The following is a 19,897-nucleotide window of genomic DNA, read 5'->3' as shown; positions in this document are numbered from 1 at the left end:
GTTTAAAGGGGGTGTTTCGGGCCCGGGGGGGGTAAAAAAAAAAAATAAAAAAAAAAAAAAAAAAAAAAAAAAAAAAAAAAAAAAGACCAAAAAAACAACTATAAATAAATAAGTAAGTAAATAAGTAAATAAATAAAACAACAGGGCATTCGAGCTGCACATGTGGGGGGCATGCCTTTAATCCCAGCACTCTGGAAGCAGAGGCAGGCGGACCTCTTTGAGATTGAAGCCAGCCTGGGATGGTCTGCATAGTGAGTTCCAGGCCAGCTGGGACTACACAGTGAGAACCTGTCTAAACAAACAAAACAAAACAAACAAACAAACAAACAAACAAAAAAGGGTATTTGAGTGGAATCACCTATTATTTTAGTCAAGGTTAAACAAAATCATAGTTACATTTTCAAGATTTCCTTTGTGTGGACTGCATTTTTATTACGTTAACACACACAGCTGAGAGTGTAGCTCGGTGGCAGAGCACGCTGCTTAGCATGAACAAGGTTCTGGGTTCAATGCCTAGCACAAAAACAAAAACACATGTACTCTTACACCTTTACTTGAATTCCTTCCCCACTTGCTACCTAGAAATCAGCCAATAAATACAGCAAATATAGCTGGGCAGGGGGTCAATTTGTAATCTCAGCTCTTGGGAGGTTCAAGGCCGTTCCTGAGCTACATGAAAGTTTGAAAAAACTGAAAAAATATACTTTAGGTTCCTTGAGCCCCAGTATGTTATTAGGAAAATAATGAGGAGCCAGGTGTGGTCATGCACGCCTTTAACTCCAGCACTCCGGAGGCAGAGGCAGGCAGATCTCTGTGAGCTCAAGACCAGCCTGGTCTACATATCGAGTTCCAGGTCAGCTGGGGCTACAGGGAGACCCTGTCTCACAAAAAAAATAAAGGAAACAAAGAAAAGTAATGAGGAATACAAAACAACTCCCCCCTTTCATCTTGATGTTTTGTTATAACTAATGCTTCATGGTTACATTAGGTAGCCACTAGCCCTGTGTAGTTGAGAACATGAAATGGGACTAGTTCAAATTGAGATGTACTACAAAACAGCAAATTTTGAAGACAATACCAAGGGGGGGAGGAGGGGTTTCAAAAAAAATACATTGGACAGAATTCCCAATTTTTATAGATTTTTGCTGCTTATTAAACTGAGTTTGTAACAGATAAAACTGTTTGGGCAAGGTGCTTCTTTCCAACATACAAGTTTTAAGGGCAATGAAGACCCATATACTGTTGGTGATCAGTATATTCTAGGAAATGCTTTTGTAAAACTAAGCTGTTTATACATACATACATATATATAACAACAATAATAAAGTACATACCATAAAAGTAAACTTTTACTCCTAGACGTTTACCTGAAGGAAACTAGGTTCAGGTGGAAGAATTCACACAAAGATGTCACTAACACGTTTGTTCAGCACTGCTTGGTTATCTACCATGTGCCAGACACCATGTGAAGTATAGGGATCTAGTAAGAGACCACATAAAATCCCTTCTACCCAGTGCATTAAGTTCCAGAGAAAAACAGACCACACCCAGTATAAAAGAGGGGGAAACAACGGTATGTTCAGTAGGGGGTTGAATTACAATGCACCCAAATAATGGGACCAATAAGCAATTAAACATAACAGAAGAGCTCAACTAAGATAATACAGGTGAAGAAATAAGCCTAGAGGCTGGAGAGATGGCTCAGTGGTTAAGAGTACCGGCTGCTCTTGCAGAGGACCTGGGTTCAATTCCCAACACCCACATGGTGACTAAAAACTGTAACTCCAGTTCCAGGGGATCTGATGCCTTCTTCTGACCTTGCAGGCATTGCACAACACGGGTGCATTCATATACATGTAGGCAATACACTCACATACATAAGGAAAAAAACTGATAAATATTTCTTTAAATATTTTATTTTTGTTTTATGTGTACAAGTGTATTGCTTGCATGTGAGTGCACCCGTGTCATGCAATGCCTCAAGTTAGAAGGCTTCGGATTCCCCTGGAACTGGAGTTAAGGACAGTGCGTAGCTGCCATGTGGATGCTGGGAATTGAACCTGGATCCTCTGCAAGAGCAGTCAGTGTGCTTAACGGCTGAGCCATCTTTCCAGCCCTGTAGCCCCAGCTGTCCTGGAACTCACTATGTAGACCAGGTTGGCCTTGAACTCACAGAGATCCACCTACCTCTGCCTCCCAAGTGCTGGGATTAAAGGCGTGCGCCACCACGCCTGGCTCCAAATAAAATATTTTCAAAAAGAAATAAAAAATAGAAATAAGCCCAGGACTTTGCACATGGTTAATGGTTACTAACGGTAGTTCTTTAAGTTCCAATGTTGGGCCAAATAACAAAGTTTGAAAAACCGGGAACATTTCCCTTTACTAACAGTCAATGAGAATACTCAGCTACATTGATTATTGTGCTCTATCATTCCCTACCTCATTCTCTTGAGACATGGTCTCTCTTTCAACCTGGATCTAGGCTGGTAGCCAGCAAGCCCCAGCAATTCTCCTGTCTCTACCCCATAGTTCTGGGATTATTGGCACAATTGTGGCTATGCCCGGCTTTTTTTTTTTTTTTTTCCAGGCTTTTACAATTTTAAAGAAAAATCCTCAGAGCAGGCGAGCTAGTAAGCGTGGCAGTTGCCTTGAGGAGAACGGAGGGGATAAGGCATGGGGAGCAGATATGCAGCTGGCTGGCAGCCACATGTGGTTGGGAGAAGGAAGATTTAGAGAGAGTAAAGAAATATAAGATGCTAGGGGCAGCCCAAAGCCTCAAAGAAAGCGTGTTTAGTGAGAAAGGCATGAAGAAAAAAAGGGAAATTACACCTTTCAGAAAGGTGGACAGACTTAGAGAGACCGACATGATTGTGGCTCCTCTGGAGTTCTGCGCTAGTACGTTGGACTCACTGTTTCATTAATGCATTAGGTACTCTGCCCATCTATTTAAAATGACCCACCTTCCTAGGGGTGGTCCTATGACCAGATGATTGACCAGTTAAACTTACATAAAAATAGAGGCACTCGGGGTATGACATTCCCCACTGGCTCTGGGATTTAAGTCAAATCTTCGACTTGTTTTGATTTTGAGGCTCATATTGGGTCCTTAGAACCATAATTTTGATGGCGTTTGGACACCTCTTGATCTATCCAGTTAGAAATTTTAGGAGGCATGGGCTTACCGGAAAGGTTAGGAGGAGTATTACCAGAGGCTCAGTAAAACTCAATTATACCTGAATTATTGGCGTAAAAGCAGCAAGCCTTACCTAAGGCCATGTATGAGCCATCTTCCTCTAGGAACGGTAGGTCCAGCCCCCTTCTGTTCTGTAGCACCATTTCAGCTAGGGAGCTAACCTGTCTCTCTACCTGCCCAAGGAGTCCTGTAGACGTCTGAGGTCTCTGTCTATCTGAGAACTTAGAAGCCTAAACTTTTTATTGCCTATGGCTAGGGCTGTGGTGCCCAGGGCAGCAGAACCTGCAGTGCCTGTTCCCACAAGGATGGCACGGGACTTCTGTTGGCCCTTGAGAGACCTGGGTTGAGGTAAAGTGTTTCTGCCTTTCCTCTCTGCTACAGTTAAACCTGCAGGGAGAATATGGACTAGTACATACATGTCTCCATGGTGGATGTCCCATTTTAGCTATTCTGTAGTTTAGCACGTCTTTCACACTACTATTTCCTCTATTTTACTGAGATGCTTGGGCTGAGGGTGTAGCTCAGTGATAGAACACTTGTCTAGCAAGTGTGATCTGTATGTGCATATATTATAAAAAATTAATGGCTAGTTGAATGTGGTTGTGCATGCTTATCATCCCAGCCCTTGAGAGACTTAGGCAGGAGGACCGCGAGTTCAAAGCCAGACTAGGTTACATAATGAGCCTGGGTCACACAATGAGATCCTGTCTTAACAGCAGCAACAATTAAAAACAATAAAAACAACAAAAAAACCCAAGCTGAGGATTGTGGTGCACATCTTTAATCCCAGCACTCAGGAGTCAGAGGCAGGCTGATCTCTGTTGAGACTGAGGCCAGCCTGGTCTATGTAGTGAGTTCCAGCTCAGCTAGGGCTACAGGAGACCCTGTATAAAAAATAATTAAGACAGGCGTGGTGGCGCATGCCTGTAGTCCCAGCACTCTGGAGGCAGAGGCAGATGGATCTCTGTGAGTTCAAGGCCAGCCCAGTCTACATAGTGAGTTCCAGGACAGCTGGGGCTACAGGGAGACCCTGTCTCAAAAAGACCAAAAAATAAAATCAACTAACCAACAAATCAAACACATACATTAACACCAATAACAATAATCAAAAACGCTGTTTAAACTGGGCATGGTGGTGCAAGTCCCAAGTCCCAGCACTCTGGAGGCAGAGGCAGATGGATCTCTGTGAGTTCAAGGCCAGCACAGTCTACATAGTGAGTTCCAGGACAGCTGGGGCTACAGGGAGACCCTGTCTCAAAAAGACCAGAAAAAAAAAAAAAAAAGAGTTAGAGAGATGGCTCAGCAGTTAAGAGTACTGACTGCTCCTGCAGAAGACCTGGGTTCAAATCCCAGCACCCACATGGCAGCTAAAAATATCCTTAACTCCAGTTCCAGGGGATCAGACACCCCCTCTGTTCTCTGTGGGCACTGTACAACACAGATGCACTTACATACATGCAGGCATTAACACTCATACACATAAAATAATTGATTTACAAAATAATTTAAAAGTGGTTTCTAATGTGCTGAAATATTTGTAGGTGAAATATATTGCTTGGGACTTGTTCAAAATAGCCCAATAGGTGTTGTAAGGCTGGGGCAGGATAGCCTTGAATTTAAGATCAGTCTGGACTACACAACAAGTACCATAAGCCAGGGCTACATGGCGAGGCCTCTCAAAAATAAATAAATAAATAAATAAATAAATAAATAAATAAACAAACAAACAACAACAAAACAAAGCAAAACCCAAAACAAAACACCAAAATAATCCAAGAGCAAAGGACTGTGGCAGGGGACTAGATTAAATGTGACTGGCCATGAGTTGATAGACTGGGCACATGGAGAGCCACTATACTCTTTATTAGGTATTAACTTTTTTTTGAATTATAACTTTTTTTAAAGGTTCACTATTCTGTCTAGAATGTCCTTAAATTCATAATCCTCCTGCCTCAGCTTCCCAACTGCAGGAATGTTAAGTGTGCACTACCTTGCCCAGAATGATTAAAACATAGGATGGTGTCAAATTGAGCATGTTTGCTTTGCACATCATACAAGCACTCTATCAACTGAGCTACATCTCCAGCCTCTTGGCCTTACACTCTTTGATCCTCTTGCCCAAGGATCTCAAGTACTGGGATTACAGTGCCACCATGCCTGGCCCAGGTGTCTGTTTTCTTAAAATTAAACATGTTAGTACTTTTATGTATGTCTGCATTTCTAGGCCCCCTGCCTCCTTTTCGGTGTTATTTTGAAACAGGGTCTCACTCTGTAGGCTGGCCTTAAACTTACAGTAATCCTCTTGCCTTTATCTCTCAAGTGCTAGAATTATAGGCATAATCTATCACACCTGACTATAGGTATGCTCTAATGAAAAGAGTACTTACATCATCGCAAGACATATTGTATTCTGCTAATATTGTTCGACATCGAGCAGCTATACTGAATCAATGTGGTCAAAGGAAAACTCCCGATACAGAATAAGTTTCTGTTGTGGTTTAAATATGAAATATTGCCCCAAAGGCTCATGTGATAAAGCCTTGACACCAGCTGTTAGCACACTGAGGTGACTGAATAAGGCACTAACTGCATCGATGAATTAATCCACTGATACATTCATAGCTAAATGGAGTAGGACCGGTTACAGGACATAGGTCCCCACAGAGTGTGCCTCTGAAGGCTGCATCTTGTCCCTGGACCCTTTTTCTTGCTTTCTGCTTCCTGCTGCCATGAGGCAAACAGCCTGGTTTTACCACATACTTCCTGCTATAATGTTCTGCCTCACCACAGTCAAAACGTAATGGAACCAGTCAATCATGGACTGAAACCTCTTAAAATTTTGAGTCAAGACAAATCTTTTTTTTGGTCTTTTTGAGACAGGGTCTCCCTATAGTCCCAGCTGACCTGAACTATGTAGACTAGGCTGGCCTTGTACTCACAGAGATGGGCCTGCCTCTGCCTCCTGAGTGCTGGAAAAGGCGTGCGCCATCACGCCTGGCTAAGACAAATCTGTTCTCAGGTACTTTGTCATAGGACAGAAAGTGATTAACAAAGCTTCTAACAACCACTTAGATAATAGAGTTCTTCAGCTTAGTTCAGAGAATACAATTCAATTAGTGGAGGGCTGGAGCAATTTGTTGCTCTCACAGAGGATCCAAGTTTGATTCCCAGCACTCACATAGCAGCCCACAACCGTCTGCCAACTCCAGTTCCAGGGGATCCAATGCCCTTTTCTGGCCTCTGTGACCACCAGGCACTTATGTGGTGCACATATACACATGCAACAATACACTCATATACATAAAATAATAATCATCTTTTTAAAAATTTCAATTCATGGTAAAGGATACATTGATGGTGCAACTACTCTCTTGTGTATTCCCGCAAAGAACAAGCCTATTAGAGTAATACAGCTAATTGTGAAAAATGGATGATTCCATAATGACGTGAAGAAGGACACCTGAAAAAGAAAAACGTGAAATACAAAAATGTTAAAATCTGAGAATACTGATTTCCTACCTCCTTACTTATGTATAAATGTACATTTTTATCATCTAAACTACAAGAATTTGAAGATGTCCAATAGTCCTAGTTCTCTTTATTACTATGCTGTAAAAAAACAAAACAAAACAAAACATGTTTTTTATCTTTTTGTACAGCAAGACAAGATAGCAATAGATGGTTTCAAATACTTGAATCATTAAAACAACTCTATCCCAAATACTGAGCTCTCTGTTTAATGAACGAAGAGCCTTTAGTCTCAATGAAAACACAAGATTTATTACCTTCCTGTCAAAAAGCTTCCTACAGAGTTGAGCAAGCTCTGTCATTCCTAACCTGGTCCAAGACTAATCTTCATCTCCTGCCCCGCCTCCACACATACATTACCTTCCCTGTTTGCCTAACTTTTACAGATTCACTTTTACCCTTGAAACAAAAAAGGAAGCTGGTTTTGAAGCTACTAAGATTTAGATAGTCGTGGGACCATTGAAGCAGGGAATAAATGGTTAGTAGCTATCTACAAAGAAATAGAATTCAAGAAAAAAAAGGGCTTCCGTCAGGTCGGGCATAATGAAATGACAGAAAAATGGGCATCACACAATTCTAAAAATAGGCAGAGGAATAAGAGTCCAAGATTCATGCTTGGAACAAAGCCAGATGGCTGGGGAACAGAAACAGACCGAAGAACGAGAAGACACACATGCAGAGCTTCTAGAAAAAGAGAGCAAATAGGGTAGTAACTACATAGGAAGAACACTTAAGCTAAGCACATCCCCAGAGAGCCCTCACAGCAAGACATGTCTCATGGTTGAAGACTGAAAGCTAAACACATGCATTTCAAGACAGAGAAAAGCCCTAGGCAAAGCCCTAAGTACTGGTTTAGCAAGAGCAAGTGAAAATCTGAGAGACTGAAAACATTAGGAGGGAAACACCCGCGAGATTAGATCCTGAAGACAGACTAATGTTTCAGAGAACCTTTTTCTGTTTTGTTGAGGCACAGTCTTGCTATGGAGCCCTGGCTGGCCTGGTACTTGCTATGCTGCCCATGAAAGCCTTAAACCCAAAGCAATCCTTCTGCCTCAGCCTCCTAAGTACTGGGACTACAGGTATGAGCCACCACTTGGCTTTAAAAGACTATTTTCTTAAAATCTCTGAGGCTTACAGCAGGTAAAATGGCTCAATGGATACAGGCACTTGCTACAAAGATTGATGACCCGAGTTCCACCTCTGGGACCCACATGGTGAAGGAGAGCGCCAACACCCTTAAGCTATCCTCTCTCACATGTGCCACCTGACAACACACTGAATAAATGTAATTAAAATTTTTTTAACCCTCTGAGGTTTGATTTTTATAAGCCAGCTGTGTGGTCTACACAATGGTAGCCCATACAGCACTTTGCAATTTTTTTTTGTGTATGTGCATAGCTTATGTATGCACTCTCACTTGTGTACACATGTGTGGAGGCCACAGGTTAACACAGTATCTTCTTCTATCACCCTCCACCTTGGTTTTTTTGTTTTTGTTTTTTGAGTTAGGTTCTATGTAGCCCTGTTTGGCCTGCAAAGCACAAAGATTCACCCGCCTCTGCCACTCCAGGGCTGGGACTAAAGGGTGCACCACCACACCCAGCTCCACCTTTTTTCTTCTTTTTTTTTTTTTCTCTTGGTCTTTTTGAGACAGGGTCTCTCTGTAGCTCCAGATGTCTTGGGACTCACTATGTAGACCAGGCTGGCCACAAACTCAGAGAGATCTGCCTGCCTCTGCCTCCCGAGTGCTGAGATTAAAGGTGTGCGCCATCAGGCCTGGCTTTCCACCCTGCTTCTTAACTGAGGTTCTCACTGAACTTGGGAGCTCACTGATTTAGCTAGACTGGCTATCAGCACGCCTCCTGGATCCTTCTGTCTCTGCCAATCCTTCCTTCCCCCAGCACTGGGGTTACAAATGTACACTGCCACACCTGGCTTTTACTTGAGTGCTGGAGATATGAAATCAGGTCCTCAATATTTACAACACCACTTACACTTTGCCCATTGAACCATCTTTCCAGCCCCAATATTTTTAAAAAAATTTAAATGTATTGTTGCTATTATTGTTTAACAAGGTTTTACCACACAGCCAAGGCTAGCCTCCAACTCTCAATCCTCCTGCTTCAGTCTCTCATGACCATGCCCACCTTTATGTTTTTATTTTAATCTGGTCAGTTGGTATTAGTCTCCTTCCATCCACGGCAACAATCAATGGCATCTTAACATCAGTTTCCTTCTTTATTTTAAGTGTATGCGTGTATTGCCTGCATGTAGGTAAGGGCACCCACATCACACAATGCCTGTGGAAAACAGAGGAGGCTATCGGATCCCCTAGAACTGGAGTTACGGACAGTTGTTAGCTGCCATATGGGTGCTGGGATTTGAACCTGGGTCTTCTGCAAGAACCACTAGTGTTCTTAACCACTGAGCCATCTCTCCAGCCCCTCCCTCTTTATTTTAAAGTGTCTGTCATATTCCTTTTCTCCCTGGCTTTTATATTTGCAACTCCTGCTTTAGACACAATTATTGCTGGCTAAAACGCTCATCAGGTTTGGGGTTATTAAATACTGAAGTAAAAAGAGCCAACCCTAAGGGTAATAGCTATACTCTCATCCAATTTAGAAAATTGTATTAACTACATATTTTGGGTATATTTCAAATTATATTTAATTCTGTGTTTTATTAAGATCTCAATGAGCTGAAATCAGCTTATATTTTTCTCAATTAGAAGTTAGACTCAATTCCCAAGGTAGACCTTTTTCAATCTTCTTGCCAGCCTCAGCCTCCTTCTACTCTTCCCCTAAATATGTACCAAGTACAGTCTTAGATCAGACTTTTATAAATGAACTCACAGGAGCATTTCTGGTCTGCCATAAACCCCTCTATTAACATAAAACTCCAACACCAAGCTCCCCTGCTTCCTGTCCTTTTCTATCTCTCTCTCAGTGGAGAGTCAGGGAGACTCCATACTAAATACCCTCCTAACTGTCTGAACAGACTGATGACAGTGAACTAAACAGAAGTGGGGGGTGAGTATTCACTGAAAAAACTGAAGCCCCCTGTTTCTCTAATTAAAAAAAAAAGGCTGAGCTTGAAATTAAAGCACTAGTAGAAAAAGAGAAATCTGAGAACCATTTTGTCAGTTTTCATCAAATAATGCTTCAAGAGCTAACATTATGAAATCTGTTATTGCCTTGATATAGGGATGTTCCTGCACAGTGCCCAATGGGAGATCTCTTGGTGTTTCCTATATTAAACTCCAGGCAAGAAACGTGGAAAGATAAATGCCGAGAAAGAAAAGCTTTGCTAACTCAGGGAACCAGCACATTTGCCTCAGTGACAATGACAACACACAGAATTAACTGTGACTCCACTGATTAGGGAATTTAGAGATCAATTTATAACTTAATCCTGTCAACTCTGCTGAGCCTCATGGCATAGAAATCAGTGACCTGGTTTCCTTTCTGGTTTTAACCACTGCTCTACTCTGCTTTTTTAAATCACAAGTTATATTTTGTCATATTTTTTTCTATATAGTCATCACAAATGCTTTATGGGGTAAAAGGTATTAACAGATGGGGTAAAGGTATTAACAGATAATTCACTGAATTACCATTTTTAAAAGCTGACACTGACACTAGATAGAAGGAAAAGAATGCTCACGTGAAAATAAGAAAATCCAAAAATGAATTAAGAAATAATATAAATGGAGTAATATTTCTTAGGTCTTTCACCTTATTAAGATACTTAAACCAGCTAGCTGGGGCTTTCCTTAAGCAAATTAGAGCATGTTGTTAATGTAGGGATTAACATAATTAGTAGCAGGCACAAGGAGCGCTGCAGAATACTTTATATTAAGCATCACTACATCCAGTATCTCACTTAATCTACTGAAGATTTTAAAACAAAACTTCTACCTTTTGTGTCTCAGGATCTATTAGCCAGTTCCAGGCACCAGTAGCTGTACAGACAGACACCACTATAAGAAGCACTGATGAAAGATAAACACAAAATTAGTATGCAAACACACCCTTCACGGTGGCTACTACTCCATCAGTTCCTAACAGGCAGCAGCCAAAGAACACGGCACTTTATTAAACACAAAATGATTCTAACAAGAATCAGACTTTGCCACATCTTGAGGAACGCACGTCAGCATTCCAAACCCTGGTAACTGAGATGATATCCACTTCCTTGTTACTTGGTTAGAATTTATGAGAATGAAGATTAATGAAATTAAAATCAAGAAATCAGATGACAAAATTTCAACATAAGATTCCATGTTATATCACTTTCACTGTTGTTTTGAGTTGGTTTTGCAGGTCCTGTAAACTCAAATTAGGGGAGAAAAACCTTTCATTTCCTAATGCAAACATACAACAAAGACTTCTTTCTAAACTATACTGCAGCATTTGAGTTCGAACTTGAAGGACTCTGCCATGCAGGCTACTATTGTAGAATTAAACAAAGGTCAGTATTAGTAACTGTGGGGTCACCATGGCGAACAATCTGTATCAGTCTCTTTTTAAAAAGATTTAGTTCTTATTTTTATTTATGCGTATGAGGCTGTGTGAGTTTTTGTGTGTGCAGAAGCCCATGGAGGCCAGAGGGTATCAGATCCCCTGGAACTAGAGTTATAGGCAATTGTGAGCCTCCTGACATGGGTACTGGGTCCTCTGCAAGAGCAGTAGGTGCTCTTAACTGCTGAGTCATCTCTCTAGCCCTTACTGACCTGTATCTTAATGCTACTATGAGGCATATTTGTTTACCTTTTAATACCTTTGAGATTGGAATGCCTGCAACCTTTGATGGCAACTCATAAACTATAACATTTAAGAAATTACATAGGCTGGGCATGGTGGCCCACATCTTTAGTCCCAGCACTTGGGAGGCAGAGGCAGGCAGATCTCTGTGAGTTCAAGACCAGCCTGGTCTACATATCGAGTTCCAGGCCAGCTGGGGCTACGGATATCAGCCTTAGCCTACTAAAGCCAGGTCTGCCCTGGGGTCTTGGGAGGGGCCTCACAAAATCCCAGGTAGGGGTATGGGTATGGAGCAATTAGGGGAAGCTCGCCACCATGTGGAGGCAGGATCTGGGTGTGCTCAGGCAATCCCCTGTGTTCCCTGTGCCAGAGCCACTCTCTTTTCATAGGTCTATTTACATTCAGTTTCCATGTTTGATGAACCGCTAATTGAGTCAGGAGTGAGTGTGTTGATCTCAGGGTGCTAGTGTCACTGGGCCAGACAGCCCATGTATCTGTTATATTTGGGGCATACAGCTAATAGGAAGAGTTAGGTGTGCACCTGTAGGCTCCTGCAGGTCTTTGGCTCTGGCCTTTCTCTTTGGTTTCCTATTTTTAAATTCTATTAGTGTCCCTTTCCGGTCTTTTTTTTTTTTTTTTTTTAAATCTAAAATCATAAAATTGAAGAATAAATGGTATTAGTAAAAAAAGAGACGAAGAGAAACTAAAAGAAAGGACATCATGACTCAGTTAATATTCTGGAGATGAAGGCAGTTCTTTGTCTTTCAGTTAGGATGAATATTTTCAAATGTGGAAACCAAGTTTCAAAGAGAAACAAATATAGTAAAAACTTAATCATCTAGAATTCCAGGTAACAGAGGTAAATTTTTAAAACTTCATTTTAGTTACTAACAGAATCAAAATTATTTTCTGAGATAAGAACATATTAAACACAATTCCTTCTAATTCTGTAATTCCAGAAAGAAAAATATAGTAATACAAAGGTAATTTTTTAAAAAGTGAAGTAAAGCCGGGCGTGGTGGTACACACCTTTAACCCCAGCACTTGGGAGGCAGAGGCAGGCGGATCCTCTGTTAGTTTGAGGCCAGCCTGGTCTACGGAGTGAGTTCCAGGCAGCTGGAGCTACAGGAAGACTCTGTCTCAAAAAGACCAAAAAAAAAAAAAGTGAAGTAAAACCACAATGAAAATATTAGAAAGGACCCATAGATAGGTAGATTAGATTGGTACATTAACCAAGCTGATGGCATTTGTATGCGGCAAAGGGAAAGTTTAGTGTGTGTTTATGGGTGTTAAGACAGGGCAACAGTATAAACATTTTAAAAAGTTTCCAAGGGAGGCAATGGTTTGGGGAGCAATTTCTAGGTAAAGAACAAGAAATCTGACCAATAAAAATTCTCACAATATATGATTAAAACTTCAGAGATCTAATAAAAATTATACCAAAATCTTGATCCCTAACTTAGTAGTGCTCTTCTGGTCCTGCAAACAGAATTACACTTGGAATTGTGCTGTCAATGTGGCTTGGAAGTAGAGGGCATGCCTAGCAGATATAAGACCCTGGATCTGATACCCAGCACTGAAAACAAGGTTACATCCCGTCTGTGTACCATTGTTGTACTTCCTTCCAGGCAGAAATTAAATCTAGAGAGTCCAACTTCCTAAGACTAGTCCAAAGCTGAGTGGTGCCACACATCTCTGGTCCTAACACCTGGGGAAGGGGGTACATAGAAGTAGGAGAATCACTTGAGCCCAGGAGGTAGAAGCTGGCCTGAGGAACACAGCAAGATCTTATATCCAAAAAGAGAAGGGGAGGGGGCATGGAGATGACTTGGTTCCAGTATAGACTGGCACAGCACTCTGTTGGCGATCTCATCTCTTTATATTTACTCACTCCCTACTCTGCCCCTACTTTGAGCCAGTAACTAGAACTCATTTGAATCATATTTTGCAGCATTCAAAATACTTAGGAATAGGCAGTACTAATGTGAAATTCTTTTCTGGATCAGACTTCAAACCACACTTTTATGCTATATTCAAAATCGACTAAGGGGAGACGAGAGAGATGGCTCAGTGGTTAAAAGCACTTGCTACTTTTCCAGAGGATCCAGACTCAGTTCTGAGCATTCACATTAGGCAGCTCACAAATGCCTGTAACTCCAGGTCCAGAGCACCTTACATCCTCTTCTGGACTCCTAGGACACCTACATGCACATGGCAAACACACACACATGCAGTCACTCACAGACACACATAAAATGAAAATAAATCTTTAAACTTGGGGGGCGGGGCTAGAGAAATGGCTGCTCTTGCAGAGGACTTGGATTTGATTCCTAGCACCAACATGACAGCTAAATATTGTCAGTAACTAACTACAGTTCTAGGGGAATTCAATGCCCTCTTCTAACCTCCGAGGGCATTGCATGACACAGGTGCACTTACATACATGCAGGTGAAATACTCATACACATAAAACAATAAAAGGCAGAAGTAGGCAGATCTCTGAGTTCGAGGCCAGCCTGGTCTACAGAGCGAGTTCCAGGCAGCTGGAGCTACAGGGAGACCCTGTCTCAAAAAGACCAGAAAAAAAAAAAAAAAATCACTGGCTGCTCATGTAGAAGACTCCAATTTGGTTCCCATCATCTACAAGATGGCCAGCATCCATCTGTAACTCCAGTTCCAGGAGATCTAACACCCTCTTCTGGCCTCTGCAGGCATGCACTTACATACATGCAGGCGAAACACTCATTCACATAAAATAAAAATATTATCGATAAAAACATTTTTAAAAAGCCCTTATAAGCCGGGCGTGGTGGCGCATGCCTTTAGTCCTAGCACTCGGGAGGCAGAGACAGGCGGATCTCTGTGAGTTCAAGGCCAGCCTAGTCTACATAGTGAGTTCAGGTCAGCTGGGACTACAGGGAGACCCTGTCTCAAAAAGACAAAAACAAATAAAAAACAAAAAAACTCTTATAAAAAGTCAACTAAGGGAAATATAATGTTTGTAAGCATATATTAAAAACAATTTTTTAAACTAACAGCCTCATGCATGCAAGTATATACTCTATCACTAAATTATCCCCTCAGTGGAAATATGTACCACCACGCCCGGCAGTTTCTAATTTTTAAAAAATGATTTATGCTGGGCATAGTGACAAAAGCCTTTAATCCCAGCACTCAGAGGCAGAGGCTGGTGGATCTCTGTGAAATAGAGGCCAGCCTACATACTGAGTACCTTGTCTCAAAAAAACAAAAAATATTTACAGGCTGCAGAGATGGCTCAGTGTTAAGAGCACTTACTGCTTTTCCAGAGGACCAGGTCAGTTTCCAGCAGTCACATGATGGCTCATACCCTTCCATAACTCCAGTTCCCATGCATTCTTCTGGCCTCTGAGGGCACCAGCCACTCACTTGATGTACTTACAGACATGTACAAAACAGTCATACACATAAATAAATAAAATTTTGAAAAAGATCTATTTTATTTTATATTATTTGTATACATGTGTTTTTGTAAGTGTGAGTGCAGGTTCCTGAAGAGTCCCTAAGAAGGTGTCAGATTTCCTGGAGCTGGAGTTACATGCAAGTGAGTCACTTGCTGTGAGTGCTGGGAACCAAACCCAGGTCCTCTGCAAGAGCAGTTAAGTACACTGAATCACTAAGCCATCTTTCTAGCCCCAAAATATGATTTTTCTTATAATTTTTTTCAACTGTTTGTAGGAAAATTATGTTTTATTTGGGGATATTTTTGTGTGCACATGTGTTTATCTTTCCATGTGCATGTGGAAGCCAAAGATCAATGTCCACTTTATTTTGTGAGATAGTCTTTCATTGAACCTGGAACTAATGGGTTCAGCTAGATTGCCTAGCTGGCAAGCCCCAAGGATTCTGTCTTCTGCTAACCCTCAAGGATTGATTATAGGCATGTGCATACCCAGCTTTTTTTTTTTTTTTCGGTCTTTTTGAGACAGGGTCTCCCTGTAGCCCCAGCTGTTCTGGAACTCACTATGTAGACCAGGCTCGCCTTGAACTCGCAGAGATCCGCCTGCCTCTGCCTCCCGAGTGCTGGCATTAAAGGAGTGAGCCACCATGCCCAGCATACCCAGCTTTTTATGTGGACCCTGGAGATCCAAATTCAGGTCCTCATGCTTACATGGCCAAACACTGACTAAGCCCATTTTTCAAGTTTTTTAGAGACAAAATCATGCTTTAGGTCAGGGTACACAGTGCTGAGAGTATATGTCTGCACAAAGTCCAGCTAGTTTGTAGGAAAATTTTTCTTTTTTTAAAAAATATTTCATTTATTAATTTTATGTGTATGGTATTGCCTGCATGTAAGTTAGTGCACCTGTGTCGTACAATGCCGCAGAGGTCAGAAGAGGGCTTCAGATTCCCCTGGAACTGGAGTTAAGGATGGTTTGTAGCCGCCATGTGGGTGCTGGGAATCGAACCTGGGTTCTCTGCAAGAGCAATCAGTACTCTTAACCACTGAGCCATCTCTAAGGCTCCCTGTAGGAAAATTTTTATAACTACTAAACAGGATAGTGAAATTTTTATTGTGTTTTTATCAATGACAATATTTAATAAAAGTGTATGTATTTTCACTGGGTATGGTGGGAAACACCTTTAATCCCAGCAGTTGGGAGGCAGAAGTAGGCAGATCACTGTAAGATTGAGGTCAGCCTAGTCGTCATATTGAGTTCCAGGCCAGTTGTGGCTACAGGGAGACCCTGTCTGTCTCAAAAGGACGCCCCCCTAAAAACAAACAAACAAAAAAAAAGGTGTATGTACTTTCATGGAAAAACAAATATTCAACCAAAGTAGATAGTCCTTTTAGGATAGCCAGTTTTGATTTCATCTTTTTTCAAATTTTTATTTAGTGTGTGTGTGTATGTGTGTGCACACGCGCACACTCATGCCACACAAATGTGGAGGTCAGAGGATAACTTTGTGGAGTTTGTGTTTTCTACCTCTAAATGGTTTCTGGAGATGAACTCAGGTTTCCAGACTTATATCATAAGCCTTTATCCACTGAGCCATCTCTCCATCCCCTAATTTTCTTAAGCACTCTTTGTAATATATTGCATACAGTATTAAATACATTTAAAAACTGTCTAAATGTGGGGTTGGAGCGATGGCTCCGAGGGTTAGAGCACTGGCTGCTCTTGCAGAGGACCTGGGTTCGATTCCCAGCACGCACATGGCAGCTAACAACTGTCCATAACTCCAGTTCTGGGGGATCTGACGCCCTCTTCTGACCTTCAAAGGCACTGAATGGTATGGGTGCACTTACACACATGCAGGCAATACACTCATGCACACAAAAATAAAAATAATAAAGTTTTTAAAAATTGTCTAAACACAGAGAAACCGTATAGTTTAGTAAAGCAAGTATTTGTCAAATGACCACAAATCATTCCTCTGTAGGTATAACATTACCAAGTGGACTTCATTTTCTCTCAGAAAACATTCAGGAACTTACTTCTCCAACGCCCAGTGGCAGGTTGCAAGCAATGAATATATTCGGTAAGTCTTCTCTCAAAAGCCTTGAGATCTAGGTAAAAAGATTTCAGTTTTCTAATTAGCCACTCTTACTAATCTAAGAGGAATTTTTAGACAGGTAACTGCTTACAGGTCTTACACACCAAATTACATGTGTCACTGCACTATCTGCATACTATGACAGCTTTAAGAACACGACAGAAACATTGTCTGGAATCCAGACGTCTACTTTTAGAAGCTTGAAAACGCAGTGTGTGGAAAATCAAGCAGCAACCTCAGCCAAAGCCAAATGCTGGAATTTGAGAAGTGGCAAAAGGATAAAAATCCAGTCGAGCTCAATTCTGTGGAACCAAGAACAATCTGTTAGAACATCAAAGTCCCAGAGGTGTATTTGACTGCAATTATGCGAGTCGGGCTCCAGCGCCATCATTAATTAAGGACTTCGTAGTATGGTCTTACTAGACTTCCGGAGACAGATAACGGGCTGCGCAGACACTCCCTCGCCTCCTCTGACAGAGTTCCAGGTGAGCGCCTGGGTAGCTACAGAGCACAGACGCCCTGTGCGGTGACAGGCGTCCCAGGTGTGTCTCTAAAACAAGTGGGTAGTCTTCCCACCCGGTGGTTTTTAAAACTTTGGGAGACCCAGAGCACTTCCCAACCCGGCGATGACCGGAAGCCAAGAAGAAATGAGGGTTGCAGCTCGTGGGGTTACCAGACAAGAGGAAAAGGAATTCGCACTGTACAACACTTCGGTCTCAACGCTGGTCACTGAACGAGGAGCGCCCAGCCCGGCGGGGGCTCTACGGCCCGGGCCGCGGAGATGCAGACAGCGCTGGCCGTCGCAGGACGCCCCGAAGCCCCGCGCGCCCCGCCTCCGCCCCGTCACCCCGCTGGACGCCCGAAGCCCCGCGCGCCCGCCTCCGCCCTGTCCCCCCGCCTCGCGGCCTCCCCTGCTCGGGGCGAGGTCGGGGCTCCGCGACGGGACGGGCGACCCGCCCTACCTTCCGCCTGTTCCAGCGAGTTCATGTCGGGCGGCAACTCCGGTCACCGCCGCGGCCCGGTCCGCATCGCAGCCCGCTGTCCCCGCCCGACCCTCAGCGCCAACTCCCACCTCTAACCGCTCTCCTCGGCAACTCCCCTTCGTACCGCCCCTTTTCTAGAACCGCTGCGCTCATTGGGTAGCTCTGCCAGACCCCTCCACTGAGCCATCTTTCTATTGGCTAACTTCCGCACACGCTTCGGGAGGGCCTAATGTTGGACGGTCAGCCGGAAGGGCCAAGAATAGCGGACAGTCAGGCTGCTAAAGCCATGGCGCTGCCTCCTGTGTCGGCGAGGAACTGCAGTCTGCCGAGCATCCTTCATTATATACATAGGCCTAACTCCCTACTTTTATTCTTCAAATAGTGATGGAGCGCCCACTACCTGGCAGTACTCTGATTTCTAATGAAGGATATTGAAATCAAGTTGACCTTGCCCTGGAGAAATTCAAAGGAAAATAAAATTTGTTCAGGACTTGCTAGAAATTTCTGATTTCGGTACCCAATCCTTAAGAAGATACCAAATCCTTTCAGAATTTCTATCCTGGTTATTTTCTTCTCGTGCCGTTCAATATTGACAAGTAATAAAGAATGCAAAGTATAATCCACGATAACTAAAACAAAATATGTACAGGATTAGCAACATTGATATTTGTTTATAATGACCTGCTTATTTCCACCTGGTGGTCATTCATTCATACTCAATATGTATTGTGAATAAGCATTGTATGTAGCACAGATGCAATTGTGAGCAAGGTAGAGAGGATTACTGTCCTCACAGTGGAAGGTTCCAAGGAGCAATAACCATGCAGATACTTTATTTCAGATAAAGGTAGTTCTATAAAGGAAGCAACTAATAATAAGATATATTGAAAGGAAGAAAGGTTAGCAGAGCTTTTGGCATATGCACCAAAAGGCCAAGATGGCAGAGAAGAATCCAGGCAGGCAGAGAGATCTGAGACAGTTCTGGGCAGTACTGCCCTGTTTCCACTGTTGGTGTATGTGTTTGCTCATCTTTGGCCTTTCGCCCAGCAAATTGGCAAGCTTCCTATTGCTTTGCTTAGAATAGCACTTTTCGGAGTTTCCCATTTAGAGAGCCCTTTCAGGACCAAACAATTTGCATGCCTTATCTCATTTAAACTTAGTGATTTGTTTGTTTTTGAGATGGGTTTCGGTCTGTAAATTAAGCGGGCCTCATACTTGTAACTCTCCTGCTTCCACCTCCCAAGTGCTGAGATTGCAGCTGTGGGCCACAATGTCCAGCTACAAGATATATGTTTTTGAGACAGGGTCTCACGGTATGTAGCCTGGAAGGCCTCAAACTTACAGAGATCTGCCAGCCTCTGTCTCTCAAGTGCTGGGATTAAATGCGTGTACCACCACATTCGGCATTCAAGATAATATTTTAAACTTGTGGATAAAACCCATGAAAGAGTCATAAAATACACTTAATTGATCATACCCATTTTTTTATGTGCATGAGTATTTTGCCTGCTTGTATGTAAATGCACCACATGTGTGCAGTGCCCACAGAGGCCAGCCAAGGCCATAAGATCTCCTGGAATTGGAGTTACAGGTGGTTGTTATCTGCCGTGTGGGTGCTAGGAACTGAACCCAGATCCTCTATAAGAACAGTTAATGCCTTAACCACTGAGCCATTTTCCCAGCACCCATTTATTTTTTTAAAAAACTGAACTAAACTAAAAATTAAAAACATAGCACTGACAGGCTATTCTTGCAGAGGACCTGGGTTCAGTTCCTAGCACTCACATGGCAACTAACATCTTTTTCTGGCCTCCATAGGCATTGCATGCACTTATCTACATGCAGACAAAACACTCATATACATAAAAAAAATCAGTCAAAAAGTGAGAATG

General features: G+C 42.4%; 1 protein-coding gene across 3 annotated transcripts in view; it reads right to left on the bottom strand.

Moving 5' to 3' along the window:
* Cnep1r1 (CTD nuclear envelope phosphatase 1 regulatory subunit 1) overlaps positions 1-18,122 on the bottom strand; it is a 20,236-nt gene extending 2,114 nt beyond the window's left edge. Inside the window, exons 1-6 of one of the 3 annotated variants that reach the window (XR_003848744.1) lie at positions 17,985-18,122; positions 16,964-17,035; positions 10,639-10,712; positions 6,544-6,653; positions 5,581-5,635; positions 1,335-1,480 (exon numbers count right to left, since the gene is read on the bottom strand). Coding sequence is in view for 2 of the 3 variants with exons in the window: in XM_008828301.3 (XP_008826523.1) it covers positions 5,581-5,635; positions 6,544-6,653; positions 10,639-10,712; positions 16,964-17,035; positions 17,985-18,009 (336 nt within the window). In the remaining variant the exon portion in view is untranslated. The remainder of the gene's footprint in view (positions 1-1,334; positions 1,481-5,580; positions 5,636-6,543; positions 6,654-10,638; positions 10,713-16,963; positions 17,036-17,984) is intronic. The other 2 variants (XM_008828301.3, XM_029561202.1) reach the window with 2 other exon arrangements.
* Between the last annotated feature and the right edge of the window lie 1,775 nt (positions 18,123-19,897).

This window comes from Nannospalax galili, unplaced genomic scaffold (genome assembly GCF_000622305.1).
Source record: "Nannospalax galili isolate Female #2095 unplaced genomic scaffold, S.galili_v1.0 scaffold1353, whole genome shotgun sequence".
Classification (NCBI taxonomy): Eukaryota; Metazoa; Chordata; class Mammalia; order Rodentia; family Spalacidae; genus Nannospalax; species Nannospalax galili.
This window is presented reverse-complemented; position numbering and strand designations above follow the sequence as displayed.